Source organism: Ambystoma mexicanum, chromosome 8 (genome assembly GCF_040938575.1).
Source record: "Ambystoma mexicanum isolate Mex_15411 chromosome 8, UKY_AmexF1_1, whole genome shotgun sequence".
Taxonomy (NCBI): domain Eukaryota; kingdom Metazoa; phylum Chordata; class Amphibia; order Caudata; family Ambystomatidae; genus Ambystoma; species Ambystoma mexicanum.
The window spans coordinates 720,511,917-720,531,252 of NC_090929.1; the positions used below are offsets into that span (position 1 = coordinate 720,511,917).

A 19,336-nucleotide genomic window follows, 5' to 3' on the forward strand; every position below is an offset into this window, starting at 1 on the left:
CGACACCATAACATAAACACAGAAATGTGGATCTGTTGCTGCATTGGCGATTTCTTTGTGAAGAGAATACTTTTACCCAGCATGCCTTCTTTCCTTCCAGCACTGGACCCTTGCTCTGCTTACATCAGCCTGAACGAGCCCTGGAGGAACACTGACCATCACTTCAATGAGTCCCAAGATAAGCCTATGTGTGACAACCATCTGGACGGGGAGTGGTATCGCTTCACTGGCATGGCCGGGGATGCCATGCCTACCTTCTGCATCCCAGAAAACCATTGCGGGACCCATGCACCCATCTGGCTAAATGGGAGCCATCCGAGTGAATCAGAGGGCATCGTCCAGAGGCATGCTTGTGCCAGTTTTAATATGAACTGCTGCCAATGGAACACCACTGTGGACATCAAAGCCTGCCCTGGCGGATACTATGTCTACCGCCTATTGAAACCAAGCGTCTGCTACCATGTGTACTGTGGACGTAAGTAGTCAGCAAAACACTTCTTACACTCATGTTATCTTCATTTTTGTTATTCTGTTTGACTAAATTTTATGCATTGCCATATGCCACACAACTTGACATTTAATTTAGGAAAGATAAATTATCTTGGATATTTAGTTGGCCGACAGCTGTTCTGTCCTCATGTTTGAATATGAAACCAATGTTGCACCATATTCTGAGATAGACTGTGTTGTTCGTACAATGAAACAAAGGGGAATTAGCCAATTCTCTGGCCATCTAGTTGGGCACCCTTTTATTGGAGAGGCTTTTGAGTCGAAGACTGATTTGAGTCCATGGCCTTCAGTCCCCCAAAAGATAGGCCTTGAGCTTTGTCATTTGCAAAGCCTCCCCCTACCCTTGTTAAGATACGTGAGGGAGGGAATGAATGAGGCTTTGTTGTGGGCTCTTGGTCAAGTTATTTTCTTGAGTACGCGAGAAGACGAAGCCACTGACTTGGTGTTCACCATTTATGTGGTGGTTGGGCTACACATATTGGTGCATTGTATGTTGAGGAAGGATCAGCAGAATTGAGTGGCAGATCATCACCAAGGTCTGCAAAATAGACATGCTAGGGGAAATCGAAAGAGCAGAAAAATGATCACTTTGACTGAGTGGTAAGTGCCAATGGGGCAGGAATATTTCACACACTGTACACCTTCTCTCCCTCCATACCATCTGCATTCTCTCTTCCTCACATCTTCCTCTCATTTTCCATTCTATCACACTTCTTTCCCACTGAACGTCTACCCATCCATCCTGAACTGCAAACTGTTAAAGAACTTGGACCCTTTAACTCTGCTCACCTCACCAGTCCGTTCAACCTTTCTTTCCCAACTGCATCTTCCAAAGAATCCAAGTGTTGATTCCAACAACCCCTCATCCAACAGACATATTTCTCTCCTTCCCGGCCAATCTCAAAACCTCAAGATGGTTGGCTTCAACTGCATAGCCAACTACCTCAAGTTACTCCCACTTTTTGACCGCATCCAATCTGGATTCCAGTCCAAAACCTCCAGCAAGACTGCTCCTAACCACATTGCCAATTCTCTTACCATGGCCCACAACTCTCATCTCTCCTCGATCCTCATTCTTATTGACCTTTCTGCTGTGTTTGACGGTGTGGATCATCCCTCCCTCCTTCAACGTCTTTTCCTCCTTGACTTCATGGACACCACTCTTGATTGGGTGTCCTCTGCATTCTCTGGTCACTTCTTCTCCAACTAATGGCACGCAAGCATCTCATCCATGACACCCTTCCTAATGGGCATTTCACAAGTATCAAACCTAGGACAACTCCTCTTCACCTTATACCCTCCTTCCTCAGAAAACACATTCCCTCCTTTGGCTTTTACTATCACCTCTTTTCTGGTGATGCTCAGATATCCTCCACACTCCCACCCTTCTTCCATTGCTGAACACATAAAAAACTGCCTAATCGCCATCAAACGCTGGATCGTTCCACACACCAACCACACTTCTCCAATTTCTTTGCCCCACACTCATGGCTTGCAACTGCTGTATTATCTTTGACGGTGACCTGAAATACTTTCAGTACAACATGGCCACTGGCATAGAGACCAGATTCAACCTCCTAAACATAAGAACAACTTCCCACACCGCATGCGCAGCTCAACTGAAATCCTTGTTTCTACTCTTGTCTACAAGCCTAATTCTTGGTCTACTCCTCTACTCTATTGATTCTCCCAACAAAGTCCTCAACTTTACAACAGGTTTTCTTTCCAGACTTTCCAGATCCTCACCCACCAGAGATGTAAACAGGGTAGGGCCTGAGCAGGCAAGGCCCACCCAAACTCTGTAAATGCCAACTTAGGAGCGCTGTGTGGTCATTTACAGATGCTAGTCACTGCGGTGGCCCAACTACATTATCTTCAGACGCCACTTGTTAGACAATCCTGGCTACGCCTCTGTCACCCAGCTCTCCCTACCGCCACCACGCTGGATGGCTCTTCATGCAAAATCACCCTGTCTTCAAATTCCGGCTACTTGTTCATAAATCCCTCCATGGTCTTGCCCCCAACTATGTCTCCAACGGCACCACACTGTACTCTACCCTTTACACTGTCTGCTCCTCCTTGCTCCACAATCTATTAGTCCCTTGCCTACACGTGCCTCATCTCACTTTTGGTCCTTTTCCCTATTTTCCCCATACCAGTTGCTCACCCTGCTTCGATCAAATTTATTTTTCGGTGGAACTTTTCAAATCGCAGCTCAAACTCCACCTGCTAGAGATGGAAGGAGTGCCCTGACCATTCTATCCAAACGACCTGCCCAAGTCAGCTCTCCTCCGTTCTGACCTCTGTACTACTCCATGTAAATTGAAAATGTCTAAATACTGTTTGCAGCCTCTCAATGTTATAAATAACATTATGCCCTCCTGTCCCTGGAATATATTCCCACGCCTACCCCTTCATCACCTGTTATACCCAATTCAGCCAAACAGCCCCTCTTTTGCAGGCTTTTTACCTAAGGACTGCCTCCACTCTCTGTTCCTGTGTACTTTGGAAGTCATTTCTGATCAAAATGACACCATGTTCTTCAATATACTACAAATACAGCTAGAGCTGACACTAGGCTGGCTAGGAGCTGATTAAAAGACCGAAAGACTGTTGGAATAGCCTAAGGGATAGAGGCGGGTGTAGACATCAAAGTAACAGGTTAAACACCACATTTTGTTAATAAAGAGCCTTTTATTGAGTTTGACCACTGTGGTTGCAGTGATTAGACACATTTGAATAACCCACAGCTAGGCCAACAGAACTGTACATTGCATTTGTGAGCAATAACCTTATAGTATTGTGTTTTGGCTTTAAGGGACTGACATGGTAACATTTAGAACTAGATATAAAAGGATGGAAGGGTTGGCGACCTCCAGCCATGTGGTCTGGCATTATTCAAATCAACATCCAGGACACAACATCTGAAACTGGGGCTCACACCTTGGCATCTTTAATGCCCACATATATTACGACAAGTTATTTTTTGCATTACCGATATATCCTACAATTCTTTCCAACCCATGCAGATTGGCAGGCTTTTAGGTTTTTTCATTCGAATACCAATGGTAGACATAAGGCCACTAAAAGAAGACTGGTTAGCAGCTGCAGCAGTACCTTCACTTACCTGCGTGCCTGAGACATATTTTCTCCTCTTCTGGCACTGTTACAGCTCAGCCGGGCTTGCCACCACTCCCCCAGCCTGCCATGGAAATGGAAGAGGGGCTCTGCATGGATTCCCCGCCTCCATTTCCATGGCTGCTGGTCACTTGAGATTGTATATACAATAACGAACATACGTTATTTAGTAATAAGGAAATACCAACAAGAGAGTGCACCTCTCCACTAAACCATCCATTAGTACGACCAATTCAAACGCACCACCAGATACTTTATTTACGTCTGTGGTCAAGTTAAAACCACATTTACTTCTCATAAGTCTCAAGACATCGAGGGTTTTCATGAAATGTTGGGTTATCGACTAAGTGTAATCCACTTTGAAACCTGCTACATCTCCAAACCTTCTTAAGTTCTACAAGACGATGGGGACCTGGCTGTCCTTGTGTGGCTCTTGAGATACATTTTATCATCGGCATAAAGCATCATTTTGTGATCCCACCTGCTCAGCCGACTACCATAGATCTGGGAATGTGATACCGTTTTGTCACAAGCATCTTCATTCCCAGGAATAAATGAGGTTTGACAGGGGAAATCTCTGCCGAGTAAACCTCGGCTAGAAGTGAGGAGGATTAAGTCTTGTTAAACATTATTTTTAGGAATGAGTGGATCATGTGGGTAAGAATACAAGCTATGCACCACTGAGCGGGTAAGGAAAAGAGTCCTTCAGTTTAATCATAAAGTATAATAATTAGTTGGGAGAGTTTTCGCAGGTGAAGTTCTTTTGATGGCCGGTCTTTCAAAGATTCGTGTAAAATAATTGGAAACGTGGCAAGATGGAGCTCAGTAAGGAATCTTTTTGGAGTCTTTTCCGGTTTCTGATGGTACCCTTGGGAGGTTAATAGTTTATTTTATCTTTCAAAGCTTAAGATAGCCAGCCTTGAGTGTTACTTGCTACAAAGAAGCCTCGTGCTCTAGGGTGAATAAGCTCGCCCATCAGGCTGCTCAGGGAGTTTAGGCAAGCGCATTTGAAAGTCATTCAAGATGTCTTGTGGGTGCGTCAGGCTTGAGTAGGGAGCTGGTATGGGGAGAGGAAGACTAGAGCACTGGGCCATCCACATGCTGCTGGCTCTCTCACCGCCTGGAATGATGGAACATCCCTTCAGCTCACACACCAGCATTCTACACCAAAGTTCTGACCTCACGCCTCCACATGGCATCATGTACATTCCTTGTTGCAGTAGCATTAGTGTAGACCAGACAAACACAATACAAGCAACACTTCTCTTCCTCTGCACATGCTAGAAGACCAAATTGACTGATGATGAGCTAAGCAGAACTGGAGGGTGGACAGCTCATTAAACAAGCACACTTCAACACTGTCCCCTCCCTGCACATTTAAAGGCCAACTAAACCAGACAAATGGAAAAAACACCAGACACACACACACAGACACACAGCCACCACACTTTCCTGTCAACTATGAACAGCCAATTGAAAGCTTACACAGAAAAAAGGCCAAAATTGAAACAGCAAAGGAAGACACATATAACAAAAGCTATAAACAATATGGCACAAAACCAATGTGCATTCCAACTCCAATCCACTTCCATACACACCTTAACAGACCATGGACAGACATGTCCAAGAAACCACAGGCCAAACCTATAACAATAGCAATGACCCATGGAACATTACCTCAATTCAATGAAAACCCATATGGCACTGCAATACTCAATGCAAGTCCCCTGACCAAGAAGCCATGCACGCAATGGATCCTCCACACAGATTCCATGACCCGGGATGAAGAACACACAGTGTAACTGCACACCACATGTGTGGCAAATAAAGCCTGTCATGATACGAGTCGAGTGATTGAAGGATCAAAGGGCCGACACCCCTCAGGAGTGTCAGTTGACTGACTATTTAATTAAGGATAATATACAGAATGGAGCCAAAATAATAAAAGGTGTGGGTAAAGTGTTACAAAATGTTCCAAAGTTCTCCTAGCACCTAAGCAAAAGGGTAAGGCTCAAATACAAGTCCAGAGGGGTAGCTAAAAAGGGAATCATCTATTTTGGGTCCGGGGCCTCAGCATCCCCAAGCGAGTCCTCAAATGACTGCCTCGGTGTCAAGATTGGGCCTAGATGCAGGCTTCTGGGCGTTCTCGATGCAGCATTCAACTGTGGCAAGCTTGCTGGGAGATCTGTATCAATGATGTTGGCAGCAGATGTGCCCGTTGCCTAGGTCCTCTTGGTCATTCCAGGAATGTTGGAGCAGGGTATCTATGTTCTTTACGTGGGAATTCTGGAATATTGGAGGGCCATAGGCTTAGCCTAGCTCAGCCCTTACTGGGTATTGTCCTATCTGGCCTGCCATTCTCGCCACCTTAGAGGTGGGCCCAAACCCTCTACACCTGGATTTGACACCTTCAGGTGCGGGCCATACTCCTAACCCGACCCTATCCATCCCCGAAAAGCTCCTGGAGCCACACTTATACTTTGTCCTTCCTATCTTCCTCTTGCTCACTTTCTCTTCTCTGATTCTGTCATGGTCCTAACCTCGATACACAACCTCACTTTCTGCCTTTCATCTCAGCTGTACCCTCAGTATAATACTTCTCTCTTTAGCCTCTGGAGTTCTAGCTCCATCCTTTATTCCCGGGCTGAGACTTAAGATGCCAACCTTCCTCAATAAAGTTGTCACTCTCCTCTTCCTCCACACTCTTGGTGCAGACCTCTACATCACGGGCACCACAGCTCCTCTTCTTACCACCCCTTTAACTACTGGGTGGTTCCCTCGCCTCTAAAGAATATACCCAACTGCCTCCTAAATTGCTATGAGGTCATGGCACTTCCAAACGTTTTCTTCTACTACTTCCTGCTCATGCAATTCCTATATTAAGGTCCCCTCCTCCACCCTCGCTATACCGTCAGAGGCCTGACACAACTCTCCGATAATTCCCCTAATTCCTCCAATAATTCCTCCATAATGACTTTTCTTGCAGCTCCTCCAATCACTTTCCAACATTCTTCAACAACTCTCCTCCAATGACTCTCCTCCCACCTCCTTTGATAACTCTCCACACTTCTTCCACACTCTCACCGAACCTCTTCCAACATCAAATGTAATACCTTTTGACTTCTTTTCTTCCTCCCACCTTCAGCAATTCCTTTTCAATCTATTTCCCCCTCCAACCCCTCATCCTTCCTCTTCCACTATACTCCTCTCCTCCAACCATCTCCTCTATTCCGCACCACACTTCTCCTTGTCCACAAGTCTACACCCACCACCCATACTCCTCTCTAGCTCTTCACCAACTGACTGAGCCTAGAACTGATTTTGTAGCGGCCTTTCCATCCTTTGGGGTGGTCTTCAAGGCAACCGGCTGCAGAAGTAATTGTTGGGGAAGGCCTCACTGTGATTTACCGCAGCAGCTTCTTTCCTGCAACTCTCCTGTGGGTGTGCCAGACACATCAGATGCAATAAGATGGGGGCAGTCATTTGATATTTCACTTGTCTGCCCTGCTTCTCACTGCCTGCTTGTTGCCTGCAGCTCTAACTCCCTATCTGTTACTGGGAGGTCCCCCCACCTGCCCCGATGCTAGTCTGAGCACTTTGCTGTTTTCCTTAGGTCAGACTGTATGTTACAAGTTGCTTGGGAGAAAGAGTGATGTTCTAATATCTGTTACTCCCCTTTGATTTCTGAAAGGGGAAGAGGTTCACTGTCTCCCCTCTTGTGGGCAAGTGTACTGGATTCCCCTATAGTATTTTACTTGAAGCCTGGAAAAACACCTCTGTGGGTTGGCCCAATCTCCTCTCTAGTTCTGTCCCTGACAATGAATGTGGTTTTTCGATTTGGGTTTGGGGTTTTCTCCATGAAACCAAGAGGATTATGGGGGATGTAGTCCTCCTCTTTCAGCTGTGTGGGAAAAGTTGGCAGGCCTGACTAATTGAGGTATGGTCCTTATATATGGAGCAATGAATATCATGTAAGCCATGCAACTTTCCCTTGCTATGAGGAGGGGTGCTGTAGAGGTGGTTATACCTGAGTGCCAGCAGGGGATGTAACAAGTGATCAAATCCAGGCACAAACTCATAAGTATGCAGACACCCAAAAGATCTCAACATCACAGTAAACCACAATGCTAATCTGTCAGCTAATCACACCATACACAAAACCATGAATCCTAACCTGTCAATTCTTAAGAATTGCTCTTTGCTGCAATTCAAAGATGGTGTCGAGACAGGCTACTCAATGGCGAGTCATAGTCAAGACAATTTGAGCAGAGGGCCCTTGATGGTTCGAGTCAGTGTTCAAAACAGGTCGAGATGATGGCCTCCAGCGGGTTGAGAGGGGGCAAGTCCGCTGTTTCCACGAGGTGAAGCTAGAAATGAAGTCAAGGCAATTGGCCTTGGTGTGTCGAGTCAGTGTTGAGACGCTCAAAAAACAGATAAGCAGATTGAAACTGTCTGTGAAAGACGTCTCAAAAAGAGTGGAGCATGGTAGAATCAGCTTGAAAAAATGTCTCAAGGCTGGACACATTTTTTCTGCTGCTTCTAGACTTCTGAGTTGCTGAGGGACCCAATCCAGTGTATCTAGGGGCAAGATAATTCCTTTCTCCTGTACCCTCCCGGCCAGGAAGGTTTGTAATGAGCTCTTCCATGGTTGTCTCATCAGTGAGGAGGTCTTGGGTTTGTTTGTTTGTTAGTTTTATTCACTTATAATGCGCACCTAACCCGAAGGTAGCCGGGCGCAGCAGTACAGACAATGCAAGGCTTAAGTTACAAGGTTGTGGATAATATGCACATATATACAGTTCTTTACAGATTACATACAGGCAAAATATATACAGGCCATGGAAGTTGGAGATTAAAGAAGACAGCATATATACAAGCGCTGGTAGGACAGTGAATCGAGGCCAGAAGGGGAGTATAAACACATGGGCAGAACTAGGCGGGTATCTAACATATCTACACTGGTAGGTCTCAGGAGTAGGTAGGAGCTTTCAGGATATTGATGTAGTTGGATCTAAATTTCCAAAAGGGCTGCTCCTCACGTAGAGGGCGAGGCAGTGAGATCCATAGTTGGGCTGCTCGGACCTGAAGCTGGGTTCTAGTGGTCTCAGCTGCATTTGGTCTTGTCCAGCCATCAGACACCCCAAATATTCCCCTTGGGATGGTTAGGGGGAACAACTCTATCTTCCAAGATGGCGTTGATGAAGACTATTCTCAACAGTTCTAGGTGACTCTTCTGTATCAAGTCTGGGGAGGTTCTCCCCCAGGGAAAGTTCCTGTGACTTGAAGAAGGGTGACACACATTCTCATGAGGATCAACAAGAGGGTTTCCTGGGTGGGACGCAAATAATTGCACACCTGTCCCTGTCATGAAGCAATCACTCCCTACCAAGAGGACACTAAAATGGCATAAGCAGGTTTTGGCCCACATACTTGCGGAGGCCCAGAGATCACCATGTCATAAGCAGACATGGCGTATATTTCTCCAGCATTGGATCTTTCATAGATTCAGATGCTTGAATATTCCCCGTCGTCAGACTGGGAATCCTCGGTGATAAATTAAATAATAATAATAACATTTTTTTTTTTAAATATATATGTACATAGCCCATTATAGCCTATGAGCCACTTCATTGTGTAGTCCCTCCACCTCACTTTGGTCCTTTATGGCCCCAGCCAATGAGGTGGCAGGGCTTAAGCTCCGCCCCCGGCAGCCATCTTCAGATTTTTCACCGCAGTCTATCAGACACAGGGAATCCTCAAGCTCTCTGAGCTTTTTCAAATTCTTTCTACTTTTGTGTGGAATATATTTGTAAAATATATTCCATCTTGTTCCCCTTCTTAGGGGCTTTCTTTCCAATTAACCTTGGTGGCAAAACTTGTTGTTTTCCTCTCAAAATCGTCGACTGAACTTCTCTTCAGAAATGGAGGCACCTCAGGCTGTCAGGAAGCCTTCCCTGTTCAGGGACTGCACGAGGTGCAAGAAGAAATTGGTTTACTACAAGGACCCCCACGAGCATTGCATTTATTGTCTGTACCCACATGACATTAAAAAATGCGAGATTTGTAAAACTTTTTCCACCAACACCCTTCATGACAGGCATAGAAGACTCCTTTCATACCTGGAATCCAGGGATCAATCTTCGGACGAAGAGTCTGTCAGAACAGCTCCTGTCCAATCCAGCACTCCATCTGAGAGGCAAACTTCAAAGAGAAGGGCCTCTTCAGTGGAAAGGAGTTCCTCTCCCAAATCCAAAAAGAGGAAGCTGGAATTGATACCCTTTCTGCCTCCAGTTGACCTATCAAGCCAGAAAAAGTCAGCAAAATCTGCCTCCAGAGGTAAGGAGGAGTTTGCAAAAAACGGGGGGGGGGGGGCAGTCGTCGGCGGGTAAACCGCCCACGAATGAAGGGAAAGGTAAAGGCCCGTCATCGGCCATACCGTCGACGAAACCAGCATCGACGATGACGACGCTTAAGACATCGTCGACAGTTAGATCATCGTCATCGGACATGTCGACCGCGAAGCAATCGTCGACGAGCAAGAAACACCACTCGTCGAATCCCTCGTCGACTGGAAAATCTCAGTCGTCGACGGGAAAATCTCAGTCGACAGCGAAGCCTTCGTCGACGGGACAATCTCAGTCGACAGCGAAGCCTTCGTCGACGGGACAATCTCAGTCGTCGACGGGAAAATCATAGTCGGCGGCGAAGCCCTCGTCGACGGGAAAATCTCAGTCGTCGACGAGGATAACATCATCCATAACGCCTTCAGAGGCACTGCAAATTTCGGCAGTTACAGAGCCACTCCCCGGTGGGGGGAAGGGTGAGCCAGTTTTTCCAGCGCTGGCGGTCAATTACATCGGACAAATGGGTGTTACAGGTGATCCGAAAGGGTCACACCTTGGAATTTCTGGACCAACCTCCTTCCCTGCCTCCAACTCCCCGCAGAGTGCATATGCTAAGACAGGTCATGTCCGAAGTGAAAAAACTGCTCCAGAAGGCAGCAGTAGAACCAGTACCCTATTCTCAGAGGGGAAAAGGTTTCTACTCCCGATTCTTCCTCGTCAGAAAGAAAAACGGTCAATGGAGGCCCATCTTGGACCTGAGGGCTCTCAACAAGTTCATCAAGCGCATAACTTTCAAGATGGTAGCTCTACAAGGGGTGCTACCTTGGTTAAACAAGCACGACTTCTTGGCCACTTTAGACTTGGAGGATGCATACTTCCACATTCCGATCCATCCAGCACACAGGCAGTTCCTCAGGTTCACAGTGGGAGGGCTCCACTTTCAGTTTCAAGTGCTTCCGTTCGGTCTAAAATCGGCGCCAAGAGTTTTCACGAAATGCCTGGCACCGGTAGCGGCAAGTCTCAGGAGAGCAGGAACGGACGTTTTTCCATACCTGGACGATTGGCTGATAAAGGCAAGTTCAGCTGCAAAGGCTCGTTCGGCAGTGTCGAGGACGGTCAACCTCCTAAAAGAGTTAGGTTTCTCCATCAACCAGACGAAGTCCTGCCTCGTTCCCAGCAAGGTAGCTCTCTTCCTGGGAGCCGAGCTCGACTCCAGCTATCCCAGAGTGAGACCATCCACAGAGAGAATAGCAGCGATTCTACGCTCTTACAAATCCCTATTGGGCATGATGTCATCATGCATATTCCTCATACCGAACTGCAGGCTTCGCATGAGGCCGGTTCAGGAAGCTCTGGACCACCAATGGAAACAAGCTTTCGGATGCTGGGAAGACATTGTCCAGATTCCATCAACGTTGCACAAGGCCCTTCGATGGTGGAACGCTCCGAGGAATCTTCTACAGGGAATGCCGTTTCAAGCACCGACATCGACCCTCCTGCTGCGGACGGACGCTTCCTTATCAGGCTGGGGCGCTCATCTTGCGGACCTCCAAACCAAGGGATCTTGGTCGGCACAAGAGTCCCAGCTCCACATCAACGTGTTGGAGCTCAGGGCCGTAAGGTTGGCGCTGAAAGCCTTCCTACCGGTTATAGCTGGTCAAGTTCTTACAGTCCAGACAGACAACACGACCTCCATGCACTATACAAACAAGCAGGGAGGCACGAGGTCTCAGATTCTGTCGCAAGAAGCCCAACAGCTATGGGCATGGGCCTTGCGCTACGGGATACAGATCAGGGCAGAGCACCTTCTAGGAGTGGACAATGTCCTAGCGGACAGATTAAGCAGAGAATACACAGCGTCACACGAGTGGGAGTTGGACGACAGAGAAACCCGACGGATATTTGCCTTATGGGGCCATCCGCAGATCGACCTTTTTGCCACCAGGAACAACAAAAAATGCAAGATATTTGCGTCAAGATACCCCGAGCACCAATCGCTGGGAGACGCGTTCTCAGTGGATTGGTCGGGGAAGCTCCTCTACGCCTTCCCACCCATTCCCCTCATGTCGAGGGTACTTCGCAGGGTGAAAGAACAGGATTGTTCCTTGATTCTTATTGCACCCGATTGGGCACGGCAAGTCTGGTACCCGACGCTGAGACATCTATCCTGCAAAACCCCGATTCGTCTCAAATCACATCAATATCTACTGACACAACAGAACCGCAAGGTCCTCCACCACGACCCGAGGAGCCTGGTCCTCAAAGCATGGTTCCTGAGCAGCGTAAACTGATGCACCTAAAGTTACCATCAGAATGCTGGTATATCATCAGGGCCGCTAGAGCCCCGTCCACGCAACTCACCTACACCAGAAAATGGACCAGGTTTTCCAAATGGTGCGAGACCTCTGCGATCGATCCCCTCACGGCCTCGGTTGATCAAATTCTGCCTTACTTGTTGCACCTGGCTAAATCAGGGCTCTCACTGTCCTCTATCAAGGTCCATCTGTCAGCCATAGCGGCCTACACAGTAACCGCGGAGACGCAAGCCTTACTCTCCTTACCAGCGATCAAGATCTTCCTGAAAGGACTGATGCGTACTTATCCGCCTACACCTACACCAGTTCCGGACTGGAGCCTCAACACCGTCTTAACAGCCCTCATGCAACCTCCCTTCGAGCCCATACATAGATGCGATATGAAATTCTTGTCGTGGAAGACATCCTTCCTGGTAGCCATCACATCGGCCAGAAGGATCAGTGAGTTGCAAGCTTTGTCTTCGGAACCTCCGTTTACCTTGTTCCAGAAGGACCGCGTCATCTTAAGGCCTCACCCGAAGTTCCTCCCCAAGGTACTTTCGGAGATGTCGTTCACTGAGCGCATTGTTTTACCAACCTTCTTCCAGAATCACGCTTCGGAAGCGGAAAGGACATTACACTCTCTAGACGTTTCTAGGGTGTTGAAGTTTTACTTGCAAAGAACCAAGGAGTTCCGCTCCTCAAACCGGCTATTCATTTCCTTCTCTGGCCGTACCAAGGGCCAACATATATCCAAACAAAGCCTGGCACGCTGGGTATCGTCCTGCATCACCCACTGTCATCAGTTGAAAGGCGACCCTTTAACTAGACCGCCGTCTGCGCACTCCACCAGAGGAAGGGCGGCGTCAACAGCATTCCACGCAGGGGTGGCCTTGAAAGACATATGCAGAGCTGCCACGTGGAGCACTCTGCATACTTTCGCGAAACACTACTGCCTGACTGAAGATACCAACAAAGAAACTGCAGTTGGACAGGCAGTGCTCCGCCATCTCTTTGTATAAGGTAAGACCAGCCTCCTTTCCCACCTTTCCCGAAGTATGTAACCGTTGTGTTGCTGCATGGTAAAGGTTTGATCAGAAATATGTTTTTCTGTAATTATGCATATCTGTTTATAATGGTGGCGTGTTTTAACTGCTTGGTATTCTATTCAAGCATCTGAATCTATGAAAGATCCAATGCTGGAGAAGTCTTAGTTACTTACCTGTAACTGTATTTCTCCAGCATTGGTATCTTTCATAGATTCACATGCGCCCGCCCGCCTCCCCTGAGAGGCTGCTCCTATGCTCGGCATCCATCATACTGTAATCTCTACGGTTCAAAATCTGAAGATGGCTGCCGGGGGCGGAGCTTAAGCCCTGCCACCTCATTGGCTGGGGCCATAAAGGACCAAAGTGAGGTGGAGGGACTACACAATGAAGTGGCTCATAGGCTATAATGGGCTATGTACATGCACTGCTAGGTGGCAGTGTATATATATATATATATATATATATATATATATATATATATATATTAAAAAAATATATATATATTATTATTATTTAATTTATCACCGAGGATTCCCAGTCTGACGATGGGGAATATTCAAGCATTTGAATCTATGAAAGATACCAATGCTGGAGAAATACAGTTACAGGTAAGTAACTAAGACTTAGATATGTCATCTACCACCAGATCCTGGGACCTACAATTATATAATGTAATATACAGCCCACAGAATTAAAGGTAACTTCTGAAATACTGGAATTTTATTTCCAACAGATACTGGCAGGAATACATATGTCACTTTGTGGCTACCATATTGCCAAATGAGTAGTCAGCTCAGCAAAGTCACCTTTGACCACTATGCTGTTCTAGAATGGAGCATTATGAAACTGGGTCTGATTAGCAGACCCGACTTTCAGAGACAGATCTACCTTCATTATTGTATGAACGAAAAATCCCCCCAAGAACTAGGGCTGTTTTCTCCCTCACTGATGGAATTCTGTCGCATACACAATCACAACAATTGGGTCAAAAAACGTATCCCATTTTCCCCGGGTTCTGGAACCCATATTCCAGAAACTAGCACTGATTCCATCTCATGTAACCCATCTAACCTCAAATTACACAGAAGCTACTCATCCATTCAAAAGACTGAGAAAACCTCTAACTGTTGGAAGAAGCTAAACACTCACACATAGGAACAACCACTTCACTCTCCCATACAACATCCAATGGCTGACTGCAAGATGACACAGAAGAAACACCAAAATGTGAAACAACAATACATGGGAACCAGGCATGCACCTATTAACAGGGCATGCACATAACCCAGGCAACAAGTGCATGCGTAGCATTTGCAAAGTACCTTTAAACAGGTAAATGAAAACACCAGCATAAACCCCAGCTGTCCCAAAGAAACACCAAATTGCCTGATTAAAACTGCTGGAACCTGCAACATGACCCCAAAATGGCATAAAGCAGACTGTAAAAAAACAGTAAAATCTACCTACCTGTAAAAGGTGAGAGCACAATATAGACATCAAATTAGAGATCAACCGGCCAAATAACACCTAAACATTAAACCCCAAAAGCCTACTCTGGATGGAACACCCCAAACCTACGTGAAGCCACCATATGAAGACACAAATCATGTTAAGAATACTGGCCTCTAAATAACTACGTGTGCCTAACTGAGACACCATAACATAGGGCTGTTGTTGGTAGCTTAGCTTTCTAACACCAGTTCCAAATGCCTATGAAAGATGCTACCATTGTCACAGTTAGCTCTGAATGTACCATGCCAACAGCTTCTTTGAGGCGTCAGTATAAGACAGTTCCCAACAGATCCAGTATGCACGTGTGACAGTGTGACTCCAGAGTGTCTGCACGTTGTTCTGAAGTGTTAATCAACTGATCCCCATACCCAAAGTTTTGAATCAAATGACTGAGCAGCTGCTCCCAAAGGGCAATGCGTGGCAGGCGTAGGGCTCCTCCTGAGCGTACTGTAACGAAGGCATGGTAACAATAGTAAGACAGACACAAGTGACCACAGTTCAAGGGTGTTTATTGAACTTTCAGAAACACCTCTCTAAACCTAAATCTACAGAATGGACCAAGCCACGACCATCAAATAATAATGCAGTCCTGGTGGAGTCGTGCCAAAATAAAAGGGCCTATACTAAAACACCTATTGCCAATCCTTACCGCTAATTTACAAACAGTGTGGGGTAAAGTTCATGAAAAAGAAAGAAATGTTCACAAAATGATAAGTCGGGATGTTCGACCATTGGCATCCCTTCCCCACGTTTTCAGCATGGGGCAAGGCGGTTCACTCGAGACAAGCACACACTCTGGCTTGTTCGACACAAGGATACAGCTCTATTTCCAGCATCAAAGCCTTCTGTGCCCAAGTCTCTTTTCTCATCGAAGTCTCTTGAATCAGAGGGCCTTATGTATAACACAAAATATAAAGTTCACCCTGGACCCCCCCTCAGTCAGGCTCAGGTCCCTTTTCTGTTACTGCGTATCCCCCTCTTGCAGACTCCAATCCCTTTATTTTAATGTTCAGAAAATATTCTTTCTGGTGTGACTCACGGTTCACCCCGGTTCCCCCTTGTTTGTATTCAATTAGTCTGCCTCAGCCGGGCTTGGACCAATTTCAGTTCACTTATCGAAGACCTTCGAATGTGCACAGGGTTTAGCTTGACCCGTCGCAGGATCACTTCGATATAAAGTTCCTTTTCACAATAAAGTTCCCATTCAGTTGGATACAATGAGCACCCACGTGGCGCCGGACCACTCTGTACACAGTATTTTATTTGGCCTTTCAAAGTTTATTCACGCCTTTGGTTTCCAATTGTTCGAGCCGATCATCACATGCGTTTCACACAGTGTATTTTGTAGATTTCTACATACAATGTTGCTACATGCAACCTTGGTTTAAACACAAGCTGGTTTGGTATCATTCTCTCTGACTCACCGGCTGTGCTATTTATTACTGGTGTGGTTTGTTGTAGAAGCCAAGGACAGTACCACAGCGCCAATCGCTCCTCCCTGCCTGAGTTATCGACACGGGAGAGCCCCAGAGACCTTCGATGGACAGTGTAGGTTTGTTCAGCTTTAGTTCCTGGTCTTAGGCTTCTGACTTTCCAAGGTTCGTGAAAGTAACGGTTTCTGGAGGTCAAGGGTACTTCCCTCCTTGCAACCCTCTCTGGTCTCACCACCTTTCTTCTTGTGTTAAACTGCCATCTTGGAACGGCTGCTTCCTTGTGTGCTTTTCCTCACTCAGAGTGTGCTATCGTGCTCTGCCTTTTATCCGTGTGGGGAACTGTGATGGAAGTCAGGTGTGTGTAATGATCAGTAATTGCCTGACCTTGCCTGACCATGGTGTTGGGACTTTTCAGGTATACGGCTCTGGTGTTAGTCCATTGTCGCTCACAGTGAACTGTCTGTGAGAAAGTGTTTGTGTCAGAAAAGGGGAGGGGTTGAGCTTCTAGGTATCCTACCTGGTAGGATGGGGAAAAGGTGTTACAGGGAAAGGGGATACTAAGTCTCACACTTTGGTGCTCCACTTCCACTCCCCAAAGACACCGCATCTAGGTGATCCTCGCGCACTGGTCCACCCCCACAAACTGGACCCAAAAGCGATGGCCGTTTCCTGCTCACCTGGATGACAGATCCCTGGGGACTAGCAGATGAGACACCTTCAGGTTTCTCACTGTACCCAGCACGTACTAGCATTTTACTCAAAATTCTGAGAACATATATTACATATGCGGGATGTAACATTGCACAGCATGGGCACAGCATTGGAGGCTAATACCCCCAAAACTCAATTGACAGCCATTTGTGGAATGAATCTCTCAGCGCACATTTCACTGTGTGCCATTTGTCTGCTGGAAACAGGCCGGCTCTCATACCAGCTGCCTGATATGATACGTTCACTCAGCACTCACACCACTATTCTACAGCAACAACAATATATCATTAACACCCTACCCCACCTGCCGGATCGGGTGGTATCTTCTTGGGACCCCGTGATGGCCTTTAAAGAGGGTCTCTGGGCCAATAGCACCCGATCCGGCAGGCCGGAGAGGATGTTAATGCTATTAGCACCCCAGGTTTCCTATCCAGAAACCAGGGGCGTTAAGAAAAATGTTTTTTGATTTGGGGAATGGGATGCCGTGCATGTCCTGTTCCTTGAATGAAAATATTGGCACAAGATGACCGCCATGGATCTGGAAGGCAGTGCTCCATGTCGGCCGGCAAAGGGAGACAGAGTGAAGCGACAACGCCGTCACAATCAGTTAAGAGGGACTGGGGAAGGGGTTTGCAGTTTCTAAAACAATTAAGGGATTGGGAGGGTGGGAAGAAGATGGCACTGCAGCATGGGGGAAGAAGCCTCCAGGTTCAAAGGAACGCAGGCTGAGATTAGCAGTTTGTGCTTGCGACCCAGGGAACCCTATTGGCTGCTCCCCCTGCTCCAAGGTGTTAATCTATGTTCATTATCGTAGCTAATATGCTCATATCAGATTATATATGTTCACCAGCATATCCTCCTCCTGCCAGAAATGCCTTCCTTGTGTCATCTAGGATGTAGGAATCCACAGAACAGAAGTCAGTGGGGAACGTTTGTGATGCAGGAAATGCATTGGAAGGACCGGGCCTCCCTGCCCTTATCCTTTAATCCCTTATCATGTGCGTTCTGTGTTATGATCTGCACAGAAGTCCAGTTGGGTCCCCTGGCAGTGTATCTCTCCCTCTTTTTGGTTGTGGAGAACATACACCCTTGGGATACCCTTATGGTACTCATAGGTAGGGGTACAATCCTGTACCCCTAGTGTATGTTTTTGGGCACCTGTGTGCTTCCCACAGAGCAGGGGCTGGTGGCAGCTTCATGCAGATTTGATAGGAGCTTAGAATATTCTCCATTTTGGGACACCCAGGCCCTGCCATAGGAATCAGTGGATTCCTGATATAAGGCAAGATGCCCCCTGGGGCCTCTTGGTTTCTATTCCCTTGTTTTCCCAAAGTCTTGGGAAGCCCTGACTCTGTCCCTTCCCCTGACTGGCTGTTGGGTGGAATAAGCATATTTGGATTTGTGGGGAAGTCCAGGTTAGACTGGCTGGAGCCTTCTCAGTGACTTATGTTGTGGGTACACCCTTGGGGTGAGACCTGTGTGAATGGAGTGTGTGACCAATATGCATTCCATGTTATGGGTGTCTGGTTTCTGGGTGTGTGACACAATGAATGAGATAGCCCTGCTTGAAATTGAACTTGAATGTAGTGTAGTGTGCTGAAAGTGTGGGTGCTTGCACCAATCCACATTCCTTTTTATGGGTGTCTGGGTGGAGTGAATGGCCTGAATGCCTGTGCGCCTGATTGGCTGCCTGCCTGCATTAATGCCCTTCTATGTGCTTGGTTGACTAGGCCTAGCTCAGCCAGAGTGAATGATTGACATATGTGTATATCTGGGGACCTCTCAATTACCAATTTGTTCAGAAGCTGTAGTCGAAACTTGAAACTGATCCTTGGAGCCCAGCTGTAGGAGAAGATTGCTCCTGCATTTCTTTCAATGTAATTCAAAAGCTGTCGAGGGCTGATCCAAGAAAGGACCTGGCTAGGAGAGCTCTCCCCAAGCTAAGAGGGACCATCGTGCAAAACTGCTCCTCTTCATCGAAGCACCCTGGAAGCCAGTTCTGTGGGTCTGACGTCCAGAGTAAAGGTCTGCCGAGAATCCTGAAGAGAGTGTCTGGACGCCGAGGTTCATCTTAGTCCAATGGCGTCGACTGGGGACACCTTGACGCCATGCTGCTTGACAGCCAGAGCCTAGAAAGCTTGACCTTGACTAAGAACATTTGAAAGAAGCCTTCCTTGCCATCACCCTCGACCAATTTGTCCCACCGGAGAAAGTTGAGGTCGCCGGCTACAGAGGAAAGTCCACTGGTGGGTTTCCCGCCTCCAGAAGCCGACAAATAACGTCCAGAGGTTCTGGCGGAGTGAAGATCCGAGGTCCAGCCCGTGCTCGAGCCCCGATCGCCAAAG

At 47.1% G+C, this 19,336-nt stretch overlaps 1 protein-coding gene across 2 annotated transcripts in view; it reads left to right on the forward strand.

The window, feature by feature from the left end:
- OIT3 (oncoprotein induced transcript 3) overlaps positions 1–19,336 on the forward strand; it is a 652,664-nt gene that overhangs the window by 129,431 nt on the left and 503,897 nt on the right. For both annotated transcript variants that reach the window (XM_069612178.1, XM_069612179.1), the window contains exon 2: positions 101–475. In XM_069612178.1, the coding sequence (XP_069468279.1) occupies positions 101–475 (375 nt within the window). The remainder of the gene's footprint in view (positions 1–100; positions 476–19,336) is intronic.